Source organism: Sinocyclocheilus grahami, unplaced genomic scaffold, assembly GCF_001515645.1.
Source record: "Sinocyclocheilus grahami isolate Dianchi unplaced genomic scaffold, SAMN03320097.WGS_v1.1 scaffold231.1, whole genome shotgun sequence".
NCBI lineage: Eukaryota > Metazoa > Chordata > Actinopteri > Cypriniformes > Cyprinidae > Sinocyclocheilus > Sinocyclocheilus grahami.
In genome coordinates, this window is record NW_015505410.1 from 1,046,455 (window position 1) to 1,071,906 (window position 25,452).

General features: G+C 36.4%; 3 protein-coding genes across 7 annotated transcripts; 1 reads left to right on the forward strand and 2 right to left on the reverse strand.

Annotated features, from left to right (window-relative positions):
• Nucleotides 1-1,404: 1,404 nt before the first annotated feature.
• On the reverse strand, nt 1,405-11,659 carry LOC107597394 (LIM and calponin homology domains-containing protein 1-like). Of its 2 annotated transcripts, XM_016288435.1 has the most exons (4): nt 11,311-11,659; nt 7,303-7,373; nt 2,664-2,733; nt 1,405-2,175 (listed from the first exon to the last, which is right to left on the reverse strand). In XM_016288435.1, the coding sequence occupies exons 1-4, from the start codon at nt 11,377-11,379 to the stop codon at nt 2,083-2,085; spliced, it is 303 nt and encodes a 100-aa protein (XP_016143921.1). In that variant the 5' UTR covers nt 11,380-11,659; the 3' UTR covers nt 1,405-2,082. The 2 variants fall into 2 exon arrangements, 1 of the variants encoding a protein (XP_016143921.1); XR_001610456.1 differs by lacking the exons at nt 1,405-2,175; nt 7,303-7,373; nt 11,311-11,659 and adding an exon at nt 5,445-5,530 and having other exon boundaries at nt 2,661-2,733.
• A 1,330-nt stretch (nt 11,660-12,989) lies between these two features.
• LOC107597395 (ubiquitin carboxyl-terminal hydrolase isozyme L3) lies at nt 12,990-18,059 on the reverse strand. Of its 3 annotated transcripts, XM_016288436.1 has the most exons (9): nt 17,911-18,058; nt 17,725-17,736; nt 17,247-17,375; nt 15,526-15,682; nt 15,348-15,433; nt 15,202-15,249; nt 14,225-14,300; nt 14,006-14,064; nt 12,990-13,159 (listed from the first exon to the last, which is right to left on the reverse strand). In XM_016288436.1, the coding sequence occupies exons 1-9, from the start codon at nt 17,950-17,952 to the stop codon at nt 13,076-13,078; spliced, it is 693 nt and encodes a 230-aa protein (XP_016143922.1). In that variant the 5' UTR covers nt 17,953-18,058; the 3' UTR covers nt 12,990-13,075. The 3 variants fall into 3 exon arrangements, with proteins under 3 accessions (XP_016143922.1, XP_016143924.1, XP_016143923.1); XM_016288438.1 differs by lacking the exon at nt 17,725-17,736 and having other exon boundaries at nt 17,911-18,059; XM_016288437.1 differs by lacking the exons at nt 17,725-17,736; nt 17,911-18,058 and adding an exon at nt 17,809-17,903.
• A 2,896-nt stretch (nt 18,060-20,955) lies between these two features.
• Nucleotides 20,956-24,525, forward strand: LOC107597430 (shugoshin-like 2). Of its 2 annotated transcripts, XM_016288477.1 has the most exons (7): nt 20,956-21,107; nt 21,195-21,305; nt 21,383-21,558; nt 21,791-21,868; nt 22,075-22,105; nt 22,299-24,254; nt 24,383-24,525. In XM_016288477.1, exons 1-7 carry the CDS (start codon nt 21,041-21,043, stop codon nt 24,493-24,495), a joined length of 2,532 nt encoding a protein of 843 aa, XP_016143963.1. In that variant the 5' UTR covers nt 20,956-21,040; the 3' UTR covers nt 24,496-24,525. The 2 variants fall into 2 exon arrangements, with proteins under 2 accessions (XP_016143963.1, XP_016143964.1); XM_016288478.1 differs by lacking the exon at nt 20,956-21,107 and having other exon boundaries at nt 21,241-21,305; nt 21,454-21,558.
• Nucleotides 24,526-25,452: the final 927 nt, after the last annotated feature.

Here is a 25,452-nt window from a genome sequence, read left to right on the forward strand (position 1 = left end):
ACTGGCAGGGATTGTAGGTGGGGGAAGTGAATGTACAGTGCTCTCTCCCACCTTCAATACCATGACTGAGGTGCACTTGAGCAAGGCACCGAACCCCCAACTGCTCCCCGGGCGCCGCAGCATAAATGGCTGCCCACTGCTCCAGGTGTGTGTTCACAGTGTGTGTGTGTGCACTTTGGATGGGTTAAATGCAGAGCACTAATTCCGAGTGTGGGTCACCATACTTGGCCACGTCACTTTACAATGTAAATTAATGTGTAAATCTTCAGGACAGTGACATAATCTCTGGCTAGAGTGTGTCAGATACCTCTACCTATAACAATATCACCTTGCCACAGCAGAATACTTCAAATGTATTAAATTTAAGTTTAGTTATTAGATTTCACACAACACAACAGTTACAGGTTCAGTCCCAACTATATGTGACGCTGGTTCTATAACTTTTGTGTCCTTGAACAAGGTGCCAAATCAAGGTGAGTGTGATTTCACCAAGTACAACATGATTAATCAGCTATCATTTCCCACTGATTTTAAGAATAAATTATGGGTAGGGATTGAGTTAAGTCTATATTTTTGGACAATAATGTTGATCCAGAATCATCAAAAGATGTTGATCCAGGAACACGTCTTACTTGGCAAAATCACGGCGACCCCAAACTAAGGTTGCTAAAATCAGCATACTTTACATTGATTTAAAAGTCTATGCTTAATAACATATAGAGTATTACTAATTATAAATAAACAGAATTCATGCATTTACAGTGGGTACGGAAAGTATTCAGACTAGGGATGCACGATATATCGGCCACCATATCGGTATCGGCCGATAAATGCTCATTTTTTCTGTTATCGGTATCGGCCTGATAACTACAATCAGCATACTTTACATTGATTTAAAAGTCTATGCTTAATAACATATAGAGTATTACTAATTATAAATAAACAGAATTCATGCATTTATGTGAATGTTTTAGTGAAAAGGAATTTGGCAAAAACAGAATACTAAGTACTGCATGTAAACAAGTAAAAATAAAAAATCGATGGGATAATTTAATTAGCAAAGACATAGAGTCTTAAAATTGCATAGCTTTGGATCAAACCAACTGCAAAATAAAATTATTTTAATTCACTTAAAGCAAGTTTTAACATTCATTCGTTTGCATAAAAGTATGTCAGCAGAGCGGAGATCAAGTTCTTATATGTAACATGTGGTTTTCAGTAAACTATTATGGAGAATATGGAAAAATGTGCCAGTTCATTAAAAATTTAACACTTACACATTATGTGTTTAATAAAAGTAAATAATATAATATAAATGCTTAAATGCACGCTTTTAAGAGCAAACAAGCCTGGTGGACTGTGGAAAATTCTATTCAAATAATCAGTTCTGCCAATTCTCCTTTCACAGTGGTGGCACCCGTTGCAAATATATCCATCCAGCTCAGTTATGGGGGGTTTATGAAGGGCTATGCTCTAAGGAGTCATCTCTCTGCTAAACATCAGGCCAAAGCTCTGCCAGAATGTGTTTTCTAATGTGGCCGACCATTGTGCCACACAAGTGTAGGCTTCCTCTCTTCAAATTGTTAAAAGGAGGATCAGCTATCCAGGGAAACACAAGGGTAAACCACGGCTCAGGGTTTGATGGAACTATGGGAAAGTGATCCAGAGATCAGCCGAAGCCAAACCCTGAGTAGAGTTTAGTGATCCAAAGCCAGAGTCGCTACACAGTCCACAAAACCAGAGATTTCCGCTCTTGCACTAATGAGCCTTGATTTAACAAAATATAAAACCTCTGTATTAGAATGAAACTGTGTCGAACAAAAGCAAAGCAGCCAGAAGGAACAATAATGGTGCTGGTAAGATTTCAGAGCCTTGAATGAGCCTTTCATTCTGTGGAAAAATATCTTTCATCGGTCATAAGCATAGCTGGATGAGAGCATTGTGTTCTTTTGCATCTTACAGTTTGCTGGAAGTTCAGGAACAGGCTCAGCAGTATTTAGCAAAACTAAAATATACTCCAAACTGTGTTTTTCTTCGCATGCCTTTGCTTAGCCCTTGCCATGTGAGGCCACAATTGTGAGTTTAGGCTGTGCTTGGTAGGTTTTGGGGTTGGAAGTGTTTTATGGAAATACCTCTGTGATGCTGTTGGACATGCAGATGCTTGTCCAAGTTTACCTGGGTTTAAAGGGCAATGGGAAATAAATGAGCATGTTTTGCATATATTAGACCAAAACAGCTTCAATAAAAACAGCTTAATCAGACCCATATACCACTTGTCTATGCTCTCGAGTAAAAAAAAAAGAAAGAAAAAAAAATCCTCAAAAAGTTTTTTTTAATTATTTTTTTTTTTACAAATTGTCATGAGACAACTGGATGATCCAGCTACTCTTCTCCACATGCATATGGATTGTTCATAATGGAAAATCACAGTGCTTACTGTTTGGATATACTGAATGGTGGCAAATGATTCCTATTAAATACCAAGTATAAGTAAATGATCAACCCTGTGCAATTCACACTTAACACCCTTGTACAAGTAAACCGTTTAGAAAATAATTCAAACTTCTTTGTAAGAGTTAAGGTTCTTAGCCAAGGTGGAATACTACAGTTCAAATAATATATGCATGTCAAAGTACAAATAATAATAATAATAATAAACGTACCAGGCCAGCAATAGGTGTGGATAATCTGTTTAGTTTCTTGACGACACCAGGCCTGATCTTGTTGATCAGACTAGAAAGAGAAAAACAGAACAAAAGTCAACACAAATAATTATATTGTGTGTCGGTTGCCAGTTTATGGCTTCCTTTAATTCTGACCGTCTGGCTTCAGTTTACAAAGCCATCTAATGCCCTGGAGAAATTGCAAACAACTCTCTGTGGAAACAGACATCAGTCAATAGCCTCTAAGTCTAGTTGTGTGTGAAAAACTGGTTTGGAGAAATACACATTAAACATTGAATTGCACAATCAAAGGTGTGCAGCTGATCTAACAAGGAGTGAAGAGCATGAAATATAATATGTGAGAAACTTGATTTCTGGCAGTTTTGGTTATGTGTAATAAAGGGAGAGGCAGCCATTAACATTTTAATGAATTGAATCATATAGTGTACCTTCTCTTTTTTAGTGACATAAGATTAATTGACTTTCTTTCTTCAACAACAGAAAAAGGAAAGTCATACAGGTTTGGAACGACATGAGGGTGAGTAAATAATGATGGAATTTACATCTATAGGTGAACTCTTTAAGGAAATAACAGAGCTGCCATTTTTCTAAACAATATGTATGTTGGCAATATCTTCCCTGTTTGTGATCTTTAAAACACTAAAAATGTGTATCCTGTACAACCACACTGAAAAACCTGTTCGCACATCTATGGAGCATTTGTACACTCTTTAAGTTCCAAGTCAAGACTTTGTTGTGCCGACCCCAGCGGTAGTTTCACAGGAGTCTTTGTTTAGACATGAGATCCAGAGTGACGGTATCCTCAGGTAATGTGTGCCTTTGTCTGCTCATGTGGAAATGGCAAAGCTGATAGCTTAGTACAGACTGTAAGAAAGCAGCATGAGAGTGCAGGAGCAGGACGGTGAGATTCTGCACTGGACGGTGGTAATTAGTCTGCTGAGTCACTAGACTGACACAAACATGTCAGACCGGCCCACGCACTGCCCCAGAACCATCCAGTCAGGTTCAAAAATATGCTGAAATCCCTGAGCATGTCACACCCAGTCCACCGACCCAACGCTCTCTTTACATAAACAGCACAACAGAGCTGCTGTAGAAGAGGCCCGAGTGCCGCCACTCCCTATGTGCCTGCACTCTGCCCTGCTCAGGTTTCTGAACCCAGCTAGAGTAGCTGGCACTATGGATCACCTCTTCCCAGCTGTCCTATTAAATGCTCTGCCATCCGTGCTGTTTTCCTCTGCTGGGCTTACTAATGCATCCTGGGATGGAACAGAGTCTGACTGTGGCAGCCGGGTACAAATTATGTATTTTAATATAGCTGTATGACATAACGCATATTAAATGACACACAGCTTAGATGCAAATTCCAAATGAAAAAGTTCAGGTTAGCTTGCATCACATTTCAGCCAACAGGTAAAATATTGTTACAGTGCATAATAGAAAAGTAGTTAAAGGGATAAGTCCAACATACAGTAAACTCAATGGAAAAATGTGCCTCAACCTGCATTTTTGCAAGTCCAAAAAAAAAAACCCAAACCCCTTACCTATACATTCAACTGAAATGAACACTAGTGGTACTAAAAAAAAATACAACAACTTTTATTCCTTTTCACACAAATTATGATTACAGGGGCAGATTCGCAATCATATAATCAATAATATAGATTTATTTTCACTCAGTTCCTTGTACATTACTATGTTATGACCTCAAACAGTGCATGATTTGCAAACTAATTAATTTTGACATTTACATCTCCATATGTTTGGCTTTTCTGACATAAACTTGCTCGGTAACTCCCCTGGTACAGCATTGCACTTGCGATGTGGAGTATGAGCTCCATGAAACACGCGTAACGCTAAAGAGCTCAAAGACTTGTAGGCGGGCTAAAATGGTAAAATGGTTGCTTGTTTTTATATCACACTTGCTTTTATTAACATTATCGATTTGTTTTATGGTTGGGTTTAGTCTAAATGGCATATTACTTTCAAATGCGATACAGCATTAACCTTTTAGTGCCACTAAGTGGACATTTCATTTCTGAACTGGCGAACTGTACAACCACCAAAAAAATAAAACGTTGCCAGATTTCACCTTCATCTGCCTGGGTTGGATAGTTCAGAAGCCCAAATCCATATGAATGTTTTCTTCTATAAATCACAAGATATTTTGAAGAATGTTTTAACTGTTTTTTTTTTTGACTGAAAGTCAATGGGGTCCAAAATTACAAGCAACAAATAAGACTTAAAAGAAACATAAACGTTAATATTATTATGGTACTTAACATCATGACACAGGCACCAATGAGGTGTTATTGATATGTCGCTATATAAGATTTAGGCATGAATAACCATGAGCTGATCAATGTTTCGATTTGATTTGAGATTGAATGACCACATAATTTTTGTTCTTTACATCATACAAAGTGAACCTTTTTGATCCAGGACACTTGAATTAAACCACTAGAGTTGTATAGATTACTTTTACATATATGCACATATATTTTGTTCAATGGAAGATAGAAATCATACAGGTTTGGAACAACATGAGGATGAGAAAATGTTTTATATTTTTGGGTTAACTGTCCCTTTAAGAATTACATTATATTATGTTAGTATGCACAAAACAGTTATGCAATAGTAATTATTAAAAGCAATAATAAAAGGTATAGCCACAAAGTTATAGCAGAAAACGTGTCATGCATTAAGCAAGAAAAACATAGTAAAAATTAGAGAAGTACAAGTAAAAACAGCTTTACTTACTCACACAACAGAAGTCCATTTTCCAGAGAACTCCGGAAATTACTGCTCCCAAACTTCTTCTTAGTGACTGCCTGCGAGACGAGGACAAACACAGGAAGCACTAAGAACCAGTGAGTGGGAAGCCTGAGCATGTCACACCCAGTCCACCGACCCAACGCTCTCTTTACATAAACAGCACAACAGAGCTGCTGTAGAAGAGGCCCGAGTGCCGCCACTCCCTATGTGCCTGCACTCTGCCCTGCTCAGGTTTCTGAACCCAGCTAGAGTAGCTGGCACTATGGATCACCTCTTCCCAGCTGTCCTATTAAATGCTCTGCCATCCGTGCTGTTTTCCTCTGCTGGGCTTACTAATGCATCCTGGGATGGAACAGAGTCTGACTGTGGCAGCCGGGTACAAATTATGTATTTTAATATAGCTGTATGACATAACGCATATTAAATGACACACAGCTTAGATGCAAATTCCAAATGAAAAAGTTCAGGTTAGCTTGCATCACATTTCAGCCAACAGGTAAAATATTGTTACAGTGCATAATAGAAAAGTAGTTAAAGGGATAAGTCCAACATACAGTAAACTCAATGGAAAAATGTGCCTCAACCTGCATTTTTGCAAGTCCAAAAAAAAAAACCCAAACCCCTTACCTATACATTCAACTGAAATGAACACTAGTGGTACTAAAAAAAAATACAACAACTTTTATTCCTTTTCACACAAATTATGATTACAGGGGCAGATTCGCAATCATATAATCAATAATATAGATTTATTTTCACTCAGTTCCTTGTACATTACTATGTTATGACCTCAAACAGTGCATGATTTGCAAACTAATTAATTTTGACATTTACATCTCCATATGTTTGGCTTTTCTGACATAAACTTGCTCGGTAACTCCCCTGGTACAGCATTGCACTTGCGATGTGGAGTATGAGCTCCATGAAACACGCGTAACGCTAAAGAGCTCAAAGACTTGTAGGCGGGCTAAAATGGTAAAATGGTTGCTTGTTTTTATATCACACTTGCTTTTATTAACATTATCGATTTGTTTTATGGTTGGGTTTAGTCTAAATGGCATATTACTTTCAAATGCGATACAGCATTAACCTTTTAGTGCCACTAAGTGGACATTTCATTTCTGAACTGGCGAACTGTACAACCACCAAAAAAATAAAACGTTGCCAGATTTCACCTTCATCTGCCTGGGTTGGATAGTTCAGAAGCCCAAATCCATATGAATGTTTTCTTCTATAAATCACAAGATATTTTGAAGAATGTTTTAACTGTTTTTTTTTTTGACTGAAAGTCAATGGGGTCCAAAATTACAAGCAACAAATAAGACTTAAAAGAAACATAAACGTTAATATTATTATGGTACTTAACATCATGACACAGGCACCAATGAGGTGTTATTGATATGTCGCTATATAAGATTTAGGCATGAATAACCATGAGCTGATCAATGTTTCGATTTGATTTGAGATTGAATGACCACATAATTTTTGTTCTTTACATCATACAAAGTGAACCTTTTTGATCCAGGACACTTGAATTAAACCACTAGAGTTGTATAGATTACTTTTACATATATGCACATATATTTTGTTCAATGGAAGATAGAAATCATACAGGTTTGGAACAACATGAGGATGAGAAAATGTTTTATATTTTTGGGTTAACTGTCCCTTTAAGAATTACATTATATTATGTTAGTATGCACAAAACAGTTATGCAATAGTAATTATTAAAAGCAATAATAAAAGGTATAGCCACAAAGTTATAGCAGAAAACGTGTCATGCATTAAGCAAGAAAAACATAGTAAAAATTAGAGAAGTACAAGTAAAAACAGCTTTACTTACTCACACAACAGAAGTCCATTTTCCAGAGAACTCCGGAAATTACTGCTCCCAAACTTCTTCTTAGTGACTGCCTGCGAGACGAGGACAAACACAGGAAGCACTAAGAAAGAATGAGTGGGAAGTTTAGGATGTCCAGGGAAAGGAGAGGAAAGTTGTTCTTCCAAGCTTCAAGTCCTAGAGACTAGCACACCAGTACAACAACACAGTCTCTTTTGGAGAATCGGGGGTTACTCAGTAATCAGGGCTGGAGTTTAGCGGCCAAACCACAGAGAACGAGAGCATCTGGAGGAATGTCACAGTTCTACACACAGTTTCATGCCTTTCCAATGATCTCAAGCTACTACTGCAAGACACAGAGGGCAGGCAGCCCATTGTTTTTGCTCACACACAGGAAAGCATTTATTTTGTGTTTATACCCTCAGACTACACCGTTACAATGTGAGCCCTGTTGTTCCACACCTCATATAACATGATCTATGAGTAAAGCCCTTTTTCTGAATACAAATGTTTTCAATTTCCAAGTTTCAATGCCAGTAAAAACAGATTTGCTCGTTTAGCTTTCATGAGACAACATCATTATGAGTAATACTTTAAGTATTTTATAATATGCTACTGGTCTAAAAAACATCACATTTAAGAAACTCAGCTAACTAAGAAAAAAAATCAGGCCATACAGAAATCTTGAGATGTCAATAAAGTGTAACCACTTATCAATAACATGAAGTCTGTTGTTTAGAATAGCACACTCTTAAGCTGCTTTTACTTGGCTGTTGCCCAGGAACATGGCATGAATTTAGAGGGTGTGGAGAGCCTACATGTAAAAGGACACTGGTTATGTTGAGATCAGTATTGACTGAGATTTGAACCGCAATTGTTCTCTTTTAGAAGCAGAATTTCAAAGGGCACTTCCTATGTCTGCTGAACAAAACAAGGACAAAAATAATGTGTGGACAAATACTATCCTCATATTAGATCGAGTTACACTGCAAATTACAAACTGAAGGTAGATCATTTAAACAGGAATTTTGTATCCCCTGTAACACTGATCTAAATCTTTCAATGTCTAGATAACTAATAAGATTATCTTCTAATATGGCCAAAAAGGTCCATTATGTATCAGAATACATAATATTAAAGATCACATTATTTGGCACAGAATGACGAATAACTTCCTGTACCCTTCATGTAGATTTATGTAACCATTACAAACCCTCACAGATATGGATTGTGAAGAGACAAGAGGTTAATCATATGGAGCACATTCACACACCATTGTGCAGTAAACATCAGAGTTCAATGACATGAAATCCTGACCCCTGCTGTTCCTGTCATTGTAATGTCCATGATAGTTTTTTGTTTTTAAACAGATCTCTGTAGCAGGTGAAGGATAATTTGAGAGCTTGAACAAATCACTTATATAACCAATAAACAAATTAACAACAACAAAAAAACTAATAAATAAATAAATACAATTGAAACACAAATAAATAAAGAAATAAATCCACTCTGCTCAGCAAATTTGAATTTAGTTTGGGAGTTTACCTAATAATCTTGCATTGCTGTAATCCACTATAATTTAATGTCGGAAGAAGGTACTATTTATTAAATGTAATAGAATATAGTATTGTAATAGGAAAAAATTATTTATTTAAAGAAGAATGATTTATTCAGCAAGAATTCATTACAATCACAGTTGCAAAAAGCATGTTTTCAACATTGACAATAATAAGAAATGTTTTCTGAGCACTAAATTAGCACATTGCAATGATTTTTTGAGGGATCATGTGACACTGAAAAATGGCTACTGAAAATGTATCTCTGCCATCACTGGACTAAATTACATTTTTAAATATATTAAAACAGATATTGTAAATAAAATAGTTATTTTAATTTGCAATAATATTTTACTATTGTTTTACTGTATTTTTGATCAAATAAATGCTGCCTTCAAAAAATAAAAACACACATACATTAACACACACAAACAATTAAAAATTAAACCATTTCACATCCTTACCTCCACATATCATCTATTCTACTACCAACTCCCCCAAACTGTTTGTTAGTTAAGCTCACATTGTGACTGCACTCATTTAAATAGTATGTTTTGATGATGTAAGACATGATTTTTATTCAGCTGCACTTTTGCACACAGCTATTGTTCATTCATGAAGGAGCGATGAGGCATTCCAAGCTGTTTGCACGCACAGAATGCTGCACAACGTTAATTGTGCCAAAGTGCTTTAATCCCTTTGACCAAACAGGGTCTGCTGAACATGAAGAAATTTTGGGGAGGAAATGCTCAACACACCTCTGGGGTCATTTCAGGCTAGAAACAACAGCCAGGATACCTAATAGATGTTTCATTTAAATCTGTAAACAAATGCTTTTTACTTTTCTAAAAATTATTTCAAAAACATCCCAAAAAGATGGACTTAATTTTAACTTCAAATTAGATGACCCACATTTACTTCAACATTAATAACCATTCAATGATCACCAGTGAAATGAAGTGAGATTAAATATTAAATGTATAATAAATGTACTTTAAGCAGGTTTCTAAGTATTTAATATGATTTCACTGCAAGAATGATTTAGCCACAGTGGCTAATGACAACTTTCTACTCTTAGATATACTAAGCAACTTCAGAAGGATGGCTAATTTTAGGTTTGACTTTAACAAGCTGAGAACTACCCCGGAGGAAAAACAGGAATGTCTCTGCCCACAGACCGGGTGCCTGGTGCAAGAATGAGCACATGTGACAAACTCCAGATCATTCAGCTGACTATAACACCCTACACACTTAAACACTCAGACTCCAGCACTGCTCAGTGCGCCCTCACGCCTGACAACCCGTTAGTCATTCAGATCGGACGCTAAACGGCACATCACCTTCCTCTGCAGGGGAGCAATCGGCTTGGGGCTGAAACTGCCCTGCCAAGGTCCACTGCCTGTGACAATGAACCAGTGTGCATGTGTGCGAGACTGATGTCACACTGAAAGCATTCAGATTCACCCCTCATGAATTAAGAACAATATTTGTTCAGTTACAGCCAGTGCTTTGGCCCTGCCATCTCCTGCTGAGAAGGGAATTCACAAGGATAGGAAAGTCCTAATCATTTGTGCCCTAGACTAATAGCGTTCCAGAGGGTTTAGAGGAATAAACCGAGTAAAGCGTGTGAAAATTGTTGCAGGACTACTTTCCACACTGAGCTTGACGGAAAAAGAAAATAGATCCGTTTTTTGAGTTCTTCAAAGGGATACTCCACTCAATAATTAAATTCTGTCATCATTTACTTTCCATCGTTTCAAATTGTATGACTTTGTTTCTTCTTTGGAACACAGATATTTGGAACACAAGATATTTTGACAGAATATTGGTAAACATGTTGGTCCCACTGACTTCCATTGAATGGACAAAATAATAAAATAAAAGTAAATGGGAACCAAAACTGTTGGGTTTCCAACATTTTACAGCATATCTTATTTTGTGTCCCGAAGTAGAATTCAAGTCATTCAGGTTTGGAACGACATGAAAGGAAGTATAAAAAGACATAATTTACATTTTGGGTGAACTATCCCAAATCCCTATTGACAGTGATATAAAGTGTCACAGGGTACTAGAAATGTTACACTAAATGAAACCTTTATTTATTTAAATACACACTTAAATACTGACAAAACTACCAATGCAGCGTTTAGCAAAAGTAAAAGTCAAGAAGTTGAAAAGCAAAAGAGGAAGCTGAACTTATTACAAATATGAGATAAACGTAACCATCAAAACATACCTACTTATTACAATTTTGCATGCAGCACCAAATGTTATATTTTTGCCAGGTTTTACAAATGATCATAAGCACGAATTCAACAGGTCTGGGTGTGTTCAGCACGAGTTAATGAATCGAATCAGTGCCTTTTCATTTTGGCTACCTCATAGTTTGGCAGCATCAAGTGTCATTTCCCTGAACTAGCTACATCTAAATGAGAGCAGGTGTGGAAGTTCTTACCTCAATCCATCTCTGTGCTTCTGAGTAAGCAGCCTCATAACCCACTGCAGACTGCGGTCGCCACTCCATCACCGGCTTTAAGTGCACTTCTTGGTGAAGCGGTAAGGAAACGCGAAAACGCGAGCAAGACGCGCGTACAGTTAAACCGCGAGCGTTCTGTTCTGCCGCGTCGTGTGAATATTTTGAACACTGCCTGGTTTCTTTAAAACTAAAGTCAGCAGGTAAGCGCTTTTTGTATTCGACTACCAGTATCACAACTATCACTCTGTCGAACGTCAACGAGCAAAGATCTTATAACAGCCGTAAAATCTTAAATCTCCTCTTGTCCTTTTATTCCTGAGAAACTTTAGTTGCGTAGTGTACTTTATACGCCCCCTAGTGCGTCAAGACACACACCTAAACTACTGTCAGATTACATTACAGGAGCCGAGGGCACAATAAAGCTCCTTTGGGGAAAAAACACTAATGTCTGTAGATTTAGTTCAATACGTGTTTACAAGTAGACTACACGGGATCTACACAAGTAAATCTACACAGGCAGATCAAATGGCACTCAAGCAAAGATTGACGACTTTTAAAGTTAAATACAAGACAGTTTTGATTTAATTTAAAAAGGTTACTTACTTTTTGCTATTTTATTTAGATTTCTCTAGTGTAGGACAAGTAACTACTGTAGTAAATACATAAATAAGGGATAGATTTCGGTCAGCTGGTTAAGATGTTAAAATTATTTTAACTAAATTGTATTATGCGAGAATAAAAATACCACTGTGTCCAGAAATGCTGAGCCAATCAAAACTTTATTTTGCAATAATAACCAGCTGACCGTACATGATCTACTTTTTAAATGGTTATTTACCAAATAGTTCACTTAAAAAAGAAGATTGAAAGAAAAATCACAGCTACAATATACAAGCAACGCTTTCCTGATTTCCCCTGCACAACAGTCATTATTCTTCCCACTGAATGCTGCAACTGAGCAATCAGAATCAAGTATTCAAGAGGAGGCATGTATTGTAAGTAATACATTGTACAAAAACAAATAAATATTTATCTTAAATATAACTATACTTAATGTCTTAAAACCAAATATAAATCCGAATCAGTTATTTTTGTTAAATTTATTTTTAGAGAACTTTGCTGTTTTGAAGGAAAAAAACATCTGGATGTAAACAAAAGATGCACATTAATCATTGCTTGAGTATTCAGCGAGTGAACTATTGTCACTCATAATACAGCAATGAGGTCACCATGAGATGAAAACATTGGAAATTTGTTCTTTATTGTTTTAGTCTCATCTGAATTGTTTGCTGTATTCATGAGAAAACTGTATTTAGAAGTAGGACACCATATGCAATGACACAATGGCACACCGACACTCCTGTCATTTTTGTGTCAAAACATGGTAAGTCTACATATTCATCAGGAGAACTTTTATTTTAAATCAATCTTTTTTTCCAGCAGAAAAAAAGAACACCACCATTAGGTGAATTAATATCATCAACAAAATGTTTTATAATTTTGGAGAAATTAACAATTATTTCAATCAGAGAGTTGTAAACATTCAGATACAACATTTTTTTATGTGCATGCACACTTTTTAATATTAGCAAATTTGCTTCTCATTTGCTTTCTTCGTTATGGTCAAAATCTTTAACAAACTTTTTTTTTTATTCAAAGTCAAAATTGAACCTATAAAGGTTTGAAGTATTCAGCACTTCTGAATGATTGGCAGTTTTTCTCTTAGGTAAAATAACAAGAACATTTATGCTTTGGAAAGAGCCACCACAGTGAAACGGAGCTCCTGGGGATCACGTGCCATGAACTTCTTGCAGACCTCAGCAGAATCCTGTAGGAGTAGGCAAAAACATACCAAATGCATAAAAATGGGCCCCCAATCCACAACGGTTTAAACAATAGCTACTTTTACATGCAACTAAATAATCTGTTAGTAATCAGACTGATGGCTCAATCAGACTGAAAATCCTTCATGTAAACACAGCAAACGATCCGATTGAGCTCGATCTGAATGAAATTGATCAGATTGAAAGGGGTGGTGTAGACCTTTTCTAATCTAATTGAGAGGACACTTGACTGGATTGAAAACGGAAACGGGAAAGTACAGTGCACGTGCAGTGACGTAGAAATGGCATATGATGCCATAAGTGTCATAAATTACTGTCATGATATTCTAAATTTCTCCTTCCACTCACTGTCTGTGAAGTGGAGCAGAATAACGTCACATCAGTCCTCGCTTCTTACACTCATCCACAGACGGCTTTTTTTTGGAATTGGCGAGTTTACTGCTTAATAAATATAAGCAGCACGGCTAAAATCTTCATGTGCTCCTCGTCTCCTAATTAGGACCAGAAATAGATCGATTTTAAGTCTGCCCTTTAAAACAAAGAAAAGAAGTGATGGGAAACTGTATATTCAAGCAGTGTGCACACACGTCAAAAGATCGAATTTGATTTGAAGCTTGTGACATAAACGTGCACACCAACTCAATCCCTTTATTTAGCGTTCATGTAAACACTACGTTCTGATTCATCAATCAGAACGATTTAATTCCGATTGAAACAAAAGGAATCCATGTAAATGTAGCTAATGCCTACAAACAAAACAAGTTGCAAATATACATCCATTGCTAGAGATAATCTTTACATCTATAGCCCATGAATGAGAAAAATCCCACCTCAAGAAATGTGTCCTCTGTTGTTTTCCCATGAACAATTGGAAAAGGTTTGCGTCCATCTGAAACACATTAACAAAATATGAACACCTGTAATATATCCCTTCATAATGTTGCACATAATAATTATGTATAAGTGTTGATGCTGCACATCTCTACATTTTGTGTGACAAGTTCCTAAAACAATGACAAAATGTATCATGCAAAATTAAATTTACCTACCCAGTTCATATAAATGTCCCTCAACGTTTACAAAGGCGATAAAATGCAAATCCACTTTTTCATCTAAACTTGGGGCCTATAAGGGTGAGAAGAGTAAATAATTAGCATGTTAGAATTTTTCTCTGACACTGGAACAGCAATAAAAAAGCTGAGATCCAACACAATGAGAATACTTAAGTCCTCAGAATTTATGAAGAATTAAGAGAGCATGTCAGTCCTGTAGAAAGTAGTGAAACCAGATTGGAAAGGTCATACTGTAGGCAGATGTGACTGCAGCAATAATTCTTGGATTTGCAGTTGCCAAGATCTAAAGTGAGGATAGGACGGTAGCTCACAAGACAATTAGACAGTGTTGATTGGATAGTTGAATCGAAAAAAAAAGTAGGGCAAGACTTGATTTTGTCCATTGGGAATTGATTGGGTTATTGTATATTTCTGCGATCACTCTGTGAGTGTCAGGTTGCGGGTGGCGAGGTATTATTTTCCAATCCTCTCACCTGTGCACACATCATCAGGGATATTTTTGCAAGTGTGAGGAGAACTTTTAATTTTGATTAAAGATTACAAGAAAAAAATTTGCATTTATATATTTAATTTATAATAAAAACACTGCAATATTAATTTTTTTCCCCAATAAGGATTGTCAAGTTTGCTTTTATTTTGACTTTAAAAAAAATCTGCCTCAGACATCACAGATATGCAAAATCTGAAGTGTTAATATATGGGTTCAGAATTAATTATTAAATAAATGAGCTGGACCTCTTTGCCTCTATTTTTTTTTAAGAAACTGTGAATCTAGGACTTACATTCCAATATCTCAACATGGTCCAATTTGCAAAATTCTGCTACTTCAACATTAACAAAACAACATTACATGGAAAATTCATCAGTGGGAATAAACTTTAAAATGTGTGCAAATACTCTGTACTGTTTTGGATGCTGTATAAGCAATTACTCTGTATTTAGCAAATACCAACCTCTGTTTGTCCTTCCTGGGCGCTTGACTCATGTGTTACTCGGATACTCTGAAATCATAAAAATATCAGTACTATGAAGAAAAGTTTAGTTTGGTTAATTCCTTCAGAGGCCATTCAGTTGCAATAAATATATAATATTTTATCACCTCATCTTTTTCAAGGAAAGCTGCCTTTTCTTCTGGGCTCATCTTTGCAGACTGCAGTAAAAATGCCTTAAGCGGTGAATTGGGCTCTGTCAAAAAAAGAAATGTCATGACCATACCAAGTGCACTGACTAATATTTTTCAAAACCGGTGAAATCACTCCAAAAAAACTGATACTTACCAAACTCCAGATACCTTTGATTGTTTGCCACAGCATGAATCAGCCCTATTGTACCACAAGCATTGCCGATGGTTTGCTTCATGAAGTACACATCAGAGGACAACTCTTGTCCTTGTGCCTTCATTTTTGCCTCCTCCTCCCGTCTAAATGTTTCATACTACATTGAGGAAAAGGATATTACTAAATTTTAATTTACAGTAAATATTACAAAGGTTCACTAAGCGATTTTGAAAAACACTTTTGACCACAGTGTCTGACTGAGTCCCAAAACACACTCACAGCCAATCAGCAGTAAGGAGGCGTATCTAGTGATGATAGGGAGAAGAGAACACTCAGTGAGTGAGTGCACAGGACGGATATTAGCTGATCGACTATAGATAGCGAGAGATGGCAGATAAAAAAAAGGAACATTTCGGAGGAACAAAACATTAAAAAGAAGAGCTACGATCAGGCAAGAGGACTTTCCAGCGGTGGAGGAACTCAAGGAATGGAAGGGAATCGGACGCCGAGGTTGCTTTGTTTCTTCTTGATAGGCGAGTTACATTGATTTTGCTTTTTCACACAACTTTTCTGTGTTGGCTTCTGCTTGAATATGCTGTGGCTGGCAGGCATAGCAGATTCCGCCATCGTCGCCGCCAGGGTTGTGTTCGTACGTGTGGGGCGGAGTTATCAAAATAGGGTGAGGTCCTGTTGGGGTATGGGCAGTTTTGTTTAGGTGCTTTCAAATATCAACATCGTTTGGAAAAAAAATCACTTAGTGCATCTTTAAAATACTAATAATAATTTACAAGAATGACAAAGATGCTTTATTCATCTGACTGGAATTTGCCTCAGGACTGTGTAACAATTTTTGTCACATCCTGTGTCATGCTGAAACCTAACTACCCTAATTTTTATATATATACACATACACACATACATACATACACACATACATATACATATACACATACATACACAACGAACAAAATTATAAACAACACTTTTGTTTTTGCCCCCATTTTTCATGAGCTGAACTCAAAGATCTAAGACTTTTTCTATGTGAAGTGGATGGATTATCTCGGCAAAGGAGAAGTGCTCAATAACACAGATTTACACAGATTTGTGAACAAAATTTGAGAGAAATAGGCCTTTTGTATACATAGAAAAAGTCTTAGATCTTTGAATTCAGCTCATGAAAAATGGGGGCAAAAACAAAAGTGTTGCATTTATAATTTTGTTCAGTGTATATATATATATATATATATAAAAATCATTCACAAGTTTTTATACTCTTATTGTTACTAACACTAATTACATAACCACAAAATTATTATTGGTAAACTATCACTTCAACTGAAAAAAAAATGCTCAAATGATCATAAATATCATTAAAAATGTTGGTGCTGCAAAATCAGTTATTTCATTTTATTTTGGGTCATGGTGAAGAGAGAAACTCATGATGAGACTTTTCTGTTCCGTTTTATTTAGACCTAACCTTTAGTAAAATAATACACCACTTTAAAATATATATTAAAAGGGAATTACCATATCATGTCAAATAGAGAAAGAGCCTTGCATTAAAAAATCTATAAAACTATGATCTGATATAATTTGCAAGCTTAGTTGATGCCAGCAACACCCGTATCCAGTTGCAACTTCATCATTTACAAACAGGCATCTATAAATACAGAGCTTGTTTGCTGACATGAAGTCAATATGGGTATAAACTGCATTCATACCTTCTCTGTTATAGGAAAGAGCAAAAGTACAGCACACACAGGCCTCGGCACCAAACTGAGAACTTCAGCTTCCAAACCGTACACATCTCCAAACTGCCAGGTGGGTACCAAGCCAAGCTGCCGTAAAAACTTAAAAAAAGTATAACACAACACATACATATTAAACACAAATCATATTTCACAAGACTAGTAAAGGTTAGATTTGTATGGTGAGAGGCACACAAGGGCCTACACAATCTAGAAGCGTTTCTATTTAAACATATCAACAATAAACTAATGTGGAACATAAAATACATTTCACATTAGTGCAAATACAGTAAGGTTAAACTGATATTAAGCGCAGTATTGCTGATAAACATAACGAACCAATTTTGATGCAATTAGCTTTAACACAAACGTGCTTTAATAAACCTGATTCATTCATTTGGCACAAGTTTTGAATCCTAGACACACCCAGACAGACGAGACCTCTACTCACTTGGTTCATAACCTGAAAAGCAGACACAGAACACAAAACAGTATCATATAAAATATGATGTCAAAGACATGAGCTGCAGCTTACCGTTCCTGCTAAAAGCTGACTTTGAAAAAAAAAAACCGAGCCCATGAACGATATAAAATTGAATTAACGACAAAAAATCTTGAGATCGTGAGAAATTCATACCTCTGGGTTGGCTTCCAGTGGTAACCAGCGCTGGCCCTCCATCTCAGATTAAGCCCCGTCTGATATTCTAAATAAAAAGTATGATATTGCTAGCTCGAGCAATGGTGTGCAGACGCTTTGACAGCTGAGGAGGAAGTTCAAGGGAATATGTGAGTGCGGGTGTGTGAATTCAGCAACTGGCCTGACGTCAAACCGGAAGTGCAGGCTCAAATTCCAAAATAAAAGTTACCGCTTGGTCGCGATTGTCAGCGAAACACTCTCTTATATTAGGGACGATGCGGCATCATTCACGTTGTTTAGTGTCACGAAGGTATTTGATGCTCTGACCACGTTTACATGGAAAATAGCCAATGTTTCTATTCAAGTCGATATTGTGGTCAAGCCTTTATTCTGAAATACACATAATCCCCTCTCTTTTTGTGTTATGTGATTGTTTTAGCATGTATTTGTTATTTTTCTTTAAAACATTACTAGTTTATATTATGTTATTGATATCCTCTTGAGAAGCAGGATTTAAAAAAAAAAATTGTCATTACATTGGTTGGAGCAAAATGGAGAAAAACATTCTTAAATATATATTTATTAAATATATATTTTAAAAAGTATATTTTATTCGTTGTAGAGGACGCCAGGACTAAGTTATACTTATAAAATAAGTCGACATGAAAAGGCATGTAAGGCAAAAACAATGTTTTATTTTTTCATTCACCAATCAGTTTTTAGGTTTCAGGCTATTTGTAACCAAATTTTGTACAAAGATGATTCTCATCTATGTTATGAAAGATATAACAGAATGGTTTGATATACTACTGTACTTTATGGAATATGTGCGTGAAATGTCCATAAATTGGTTTCCCCATTCTATACAATGTATCTATACATTGCATCTAATTTGCATATTGATGTGTTCTTGGGGCAAACCATAATAATGATAAAAAGAAGTGTAATAATGGGAGTAATAACTTGGCAACCTTTTCATAAGAATATCTCATATTTCATAGGAATTTTGATCTATAATTTCTTTCCCTATTGACTTGTTGTGTCTCCCCAAAATGCCAGATTAGCATGCCGTTTGTCCTGGTGTCCTCTACAGAAGACATGTATGAAAATGATGCCCTGTTTTGTAACAAAAAGTCATATTTCGATTTGCAACCCCATAACATTTTTCTGAGATTTTTGTTTACGACAAACAATTAAAAAATTGGGCAGATTTAAATGATAATTACAATACATTATCAGATTTCCCTAAAAGTGCTACATTTGATAATTCTGTCAATATCAGTCTTATCTAAAGACCAAGGAGAGGGAGTGTTTATGATCAAACCTCCAAACATCTGATATCTCTAAAAAGCCCTGAATGTGTTCTGTACAGGACATCCAGACTGAAAACTGTGGCATATAGGGAAATCATATATGTGGCATCAGAGGAATTCACTAAAATATAATGTCCTCTATAGAGGACAAAAGTCTATGCCTGGGTCCCAGGAGGATATGGAATTATTTTGACGCTGTGGAAGAAGAGTACAAGGCTTGTCTTTTCTCCTTGGCTAACGGGACTCGCCTCTTCCTATTTAGAAAGAATTAATATTTCTAGCAACATTGCTTAATTTGACAAAATGTGGAAACCTGTTTTCAGTCACATCTTGATTCATAAGTAATATTTAATTAAATTTAATATAGTATTTTAATATAGTTTAGTATAGTAATTTTAATATAGTATTTCAGGTTTTATTTATCACCCTTTTCTTTCTTTCTTTCTTTTTGAATCATTTGCATTTTGATCGGTAGGCTACCTAACTATCAGCAATCAGCATAGTTTGATGTATTTTGTTTTACTTATTGTTTTATGTACATGTTTTTTTGTTTGTTTTTTGGTGTGTATTATGTTGTTCTGTAATGTTATTAGTTTGGAAAATATATTGGTAACAGTAAAGAAAATATATAGCTAATGTTTAACTTTGCTACATAATTAACTCTTAATACTGTTTCTTTCAATAATATTTTTTTTATGAAAGCAGGGAGTCCCTGTAAAGTTTGAAAACCTCTGAATATTTTTTTTTAATGTATGGAATTGTCACCAAACAATATTTTGCATATCAAACATTATATTCAGTAATTATTTTGTTTAGCCTATAATTAGACATGTTTTGTCCCATGTCTCAAGAATCAGTACCACATTCTAAATGTTTTATTTTTTCATTCACCAATCAGTTTTTAGGTTTCAGGCTATTTGTAACCAAATTTTGTACAAAGATGATTCTCATCTATGTTATGAAAGATATAACAGAATGGTTTGATATACTACTGTACTTTATGGAATATGTGCGTGAAATGTCCATAAATTGGTTTCCCCATTCTATACAATGTATCTATACATTGCATCTAATTTGCATATTGATGTGTTCTTGGGGCAAACCATAATAATGATAAAAAGAAGTGTAATAATGGGAGTAATAACTTGGCAACCTTTTCATAAGAATATCTCATATTTCATAGGAATTTTGATCTATAATTTCTTTCCCTATTGACTTGTTGTGTCTCCCCAAAATGCCAGATTAGCATGCCGTTTGTCCTGGTGTCCTCTACAGAAGACATGTATGAAAATGATGCCCTGTTTTGTAACAAAAAGTCATATTTCGATTTGCAACCCCATAACATTTTTCTGAGATTTTTGTTTACGACAAACAATTAAAAAATTGGGCAGATTTAAATGATAATTACAATACATTATCAGATTTCCCTAAAAGTGCTACATTTGATAATTCTGTCAATATCAGTCTTATCTAAAGACCAAGGAGAGGGAGTGTTTATGATCAAACCTCCAAACATCTGATATCTCTAAAAAAAAAAAAAAAACCCTGCATGTAAAATAGAACTCTACAGAGTTCAAAAGTCTATGCCTCCTCCCAGGAGCATATTATGACATTTTCCAGTACCTGGAGGAGTGGAGGAGGCTGCAGGTGTCACGTTGCAGATTTAGTCCAGTAGGTGGCGATACTTAAGCAGTTGATTCTACAAACAATATTTACAGCAAGAGAAGAAGAATTTTAAGATTCCGCGGCGATGTTTGGTTTTGAATTAGTATAAACCGAGTTTATTTGTATGCTAAATATTTGTTATCCGAGTAGAAATGCATTTTAATAAGTATAAAGATAAACATCATCAAGAGTCGAGTTTGTCGTCTTCTTTTATTACTGGTGAGTAGTCGGAATATAGATTCATATTGCTAACGGTTTTATTATTCCGCCGTGGTATTATTATCATCAGTCATGTCTTCATTACAGCTCCCAATGATAAAACGCTGATAATGGCGTCTAAAGAGAAGAAGGAAAACATGAGAATGGGCAAACAGACGGCAACCGTGTACGCAGCAAAGATAAAGACGAAGATACACAGTAAGAAATGCTATTACTGGTGTAGTTTGTGTTCTGTGTTGACCAATGGCAATACCCGGACCTTCATTATCTCTCAGATACCTCATCATTCTTCAAGCTTTCTTTGAAAAGCAACAACAAGGCTCTGACTCTGGCTCTGGTTGCTCAGAAGCAGAAGAGCAGAGAGCTGGAGGCAGAGGTGGTGCGACTGAGGAAAGAAGCACAGACAAATCATTTTGATCTTGCTCAACGGCGTCATAAAAACAAACAACTGGTGAGTCTGTGACAGTGAAGTATGAATTTCAGTCTTGGATACCTGACCCTTATATTTATACACTGTACACTTTTATTTGTATACACTTATTTATGTTGTACAGGCATAAGTCAAAATCAGTCTTATATTTATTGAACACATTGACCTTGCACTGTACTTTAAAAACAACAAACATACATCATTATGAATTATTCATAACAATATATGTAGTTAATGATTTTTCTGACTCTAGTTTGCCATTATACGAGAGTTTTATGACTCTTCCCTTAACTGGATGACAAAGGCAGTTGATATTTTTTGCAATGAGGAGGTAAGCTGTATATATTTTTTGAATAATTAAATTATATTGCCGTTTTTGTTGTTATTAATAATGATCAGCATGGTAGTAATATTTATTATTATCATGAGGACTTTGTTGATTTTCACAAATAGCTAATTGTTAAATAGACACAACATTATTATGAACTATTTTCATTATAATTAATTTCATGTTAACACTTATTATTATTTTTAAAGGATCCAGACTCTGGATACAACACCAGTAAAGGTATGAAAACACATTGTAGACTGTTAATTGATTACAAGTTTCCTTAAGTATGTCAGTCAAGTTTAATATTTGAATGATTGGCACTGTAATGCCAATTTATAGAAATTAAGCTGATATTAATTTCCTTGTAATTTAAAGCTAAATACGTCTTGATGATTTTCTTTTATATATATATTTGTGATTTATTTTTCAGACCAAATTATTGAAATAGAGAAAGAAGCTGGGAGTTTGCAAGACAAACCATTGTGTCCACAGCAGAACTATGACTCTAAACCAGTGAATACAGCCGGTGATGATCCCAGCCAAGAAAGAGACAGTCCAGCACAGCAAAACACCATATATGACTCTGAAATGGAGGTGACCGTTAGTGACAGTGCTGCTGAAATAGTAACAGTTGAAACAAATGCAAGAAGAACCTCTAGAGTTACAGAGGAACATCAGGAAAAGAAGGGTTTGTGTCTGTCAGAAAAAGATAGTGCGGTTATATCTGCAAAGTTAGACTCACCAATTGAATTTAGTAGATCAGACTATACATCAGCTGTGCCAAATGAGACGACCGCTGTGACACAGCAGTGCTCTCCTACTGTTCAGAATGAAGTGGAAAATGGGCAGCAAACAGAGTCAATAACTGCACGCAGGAAGACTCACGTCACCTCTCGTACTAAAAGTAGCAGACGTACAGGTAAACGGAAGGAACCATACCCAGACCCAAGAAAAACATACGTAATCTCCCAAGATCCTCCTTATGACATTTTTAATGATTGTTTTAGTGATCTCGAGCTTCAGAATTCTGAAAGAAGCAAGGCAATTGAAAATACTTCAAGTAAAGCTGTTAAAAACAAAGCTAAAGAGTCCCATGCTACGCAGGAACCCAGGAGAACATTTATAGTTCAAGATGAGCTAAGACCTCAGAAGATCAGGAAGACCAAAGTTTTGTCCCTTATGATGGATCACGGTTTATCTGATGTTCATGAAAATGTCCAGTCTGCCAGTAGTTTATGCTTCGAGTCTGCTTGTACTGATGTGCATGTCGGTGAGACCGCTGTTCAAAAACATAAAAACAAAACTCCAGCACACCCACTTCCTCAGTCTGAAAAGTGCAAGACACAGAAAAACAGAGGAACATTTGTGATACAGGCAAGTCAATCATTCATCAACAGGAATTCATTTTTGGATGAAACCAATATATTAGAGGATCCCAACAGACCGGAAGGTTTGCAGGAAGTAATATCAGAAACCCAAACAACACCTCTCAATATTGGTTCAGATAATGTTGCACAACAGCACAAGGCGCCAGAGCATGATTTTCTTCATAAGATATTGACAGAAAACACCTATCATCCAGAATGTTCACAAGATGTGAGTGCCAGCCTTGTACAGGAACCCTCTGAATTTACGTCATCAGTGGCTGGTAAAGCCAAAAAACACAGAAAAGAGGGGGAAGATAAAATAAAAAAGAAGAATGCTGCATCAAGAGAAAAACCCAAAGCATTAACAAAGAAACAAAACATTTGTGCTGTGCGTATGGATGAAAATGTGTTGACTGGAAGGCAAGATATGATTGATCTTCAGAATGGAGCAGGAGGCAGGTCTTTGTCTAATACTTTACAGTTTCCAGTAATATCTCACTGCTCAGCCTCAGAGGAGGACCTCAGGGATGAATGTAATGCTGAAACCCTTGGAATAAGCTCTCCTTCCTCTGTTGACAAGCTTGATCAGACTAACCACACTAACATGGACTCTCTTAGCATAAATCTAGATCAAACCAACCAAGCTCTTGAGGGCAGGTGCAGGAAAACATATGTTGTTTCATCTTCACATAAATCCCCCATTAAGAAAAAAACTGATAGTGGAGCTTCCAGTGACATTTCTGAACATGATCTTTTTACTAATGAAATGGATAATGTTTCATCTGTCATTAACAGAAGCATGTTTGCCATGGAAAAATATAATGTCACTTCAGATGGTTTTAGTGGACCCACAAAAAACCTTCAGTTTACAGAGGAGAGGCCTCCCTGGGAGACCCTTGATGGTTACACTGAAACACTCTCAGATGAAAGCTCTGCCCATAGCCCTCAACCAGAGACCCGCAGTCAAACTATGAACATTTACCAAGACCAGGACTCAGACTTGAGGCACCAAGCTCCAGGTAAACCTATGCCAATACATATTAGTACACTTTTAATGCAGATTAATTTTAATTTTTCCCTTTCTTGCATTTCACATATGTCTTAGGTTTGTTTGTATCTTATATATTTATTTTTATTTTGCAAACAGAAGAAGGCAGGGTTATGAAGAGTCTAACAAATACAGAGCATAACTCTGATTTCGAGAGAACACGAAGAAGAGCAGCACCAGTCTCCTACAAAGAACCAGCCCTCAACTGGTGAGTTACACTCAAATAATATCTCATCTCATCTTCCTCCGCTTATCCGAGGCTGGGTCGTGTGGGCAGTAGTCCGAGTAGAGCCCCCCAGACTTCCCTCTCCCCGCACACCTCCTCCAGCTCCTCTGGGGGAACCCCAAGGTGTTCCCAGGCCAGCTGGGAGACATAGTCCCGGAACACCTCACCAGGGAGGCGTCCAGGAGGCATCCGAAACAGGTGCCCGAGCCACCTCAACTGGCTCCTCTCGATGCGGAGGAGCAGTGGCTCTATTCCGAGCTCCTCCGGGGTGACTGAACTCCTCTCCCTATCCGTAAGGGTGCGCCCAGCCACTCTGCAGAGGAAACTCATTTCTGCCACTTTTATCCGCAATCTCATTCTTTCGGTCATGATCCAGAGTTCATGACCATAGGTGAGGGTAGGAACGTAGATCGACTGGTAAATTGAGAGCTTCGCCTTGAGACTCAGCTCCTTCTTCACCAAAACAGACCGGTACAATGACCGCATTACTGCGGAAGCAGCACCAATCCATCTGTCAACCTGCCCGCTCCATTTTTCCCTCACTCGTGAACAAGACCCCGAAATACTTAAACTCCTCCACTTGAGGGAGCAACTCAAGTAAATAATGTAAATGTGTAATTTATTTAGTTTACATTACAGTTGAATTTATATTAATTTTTTCTGAGTAGCTATATGGTAACTACGGCTACACTGAAAACAATGTTGTCTTGTAAACGTACTGCAACAATCTTTTATTTATTTATTTACAACAATTTTTTTTACAATGTAAAAAACAATGACAATGACCGTAGACAACATTTCAAATGATACATTCAACACTGCTTACTTCTACTTTAATATTCCATGCTAAAAGACTTAAAAATTCTAAATCCTCACATCTCCCCATAATGCATCATGGTTCAGTGAAATATGTCCTATACTCTATATCTCTGTATACTGGAAT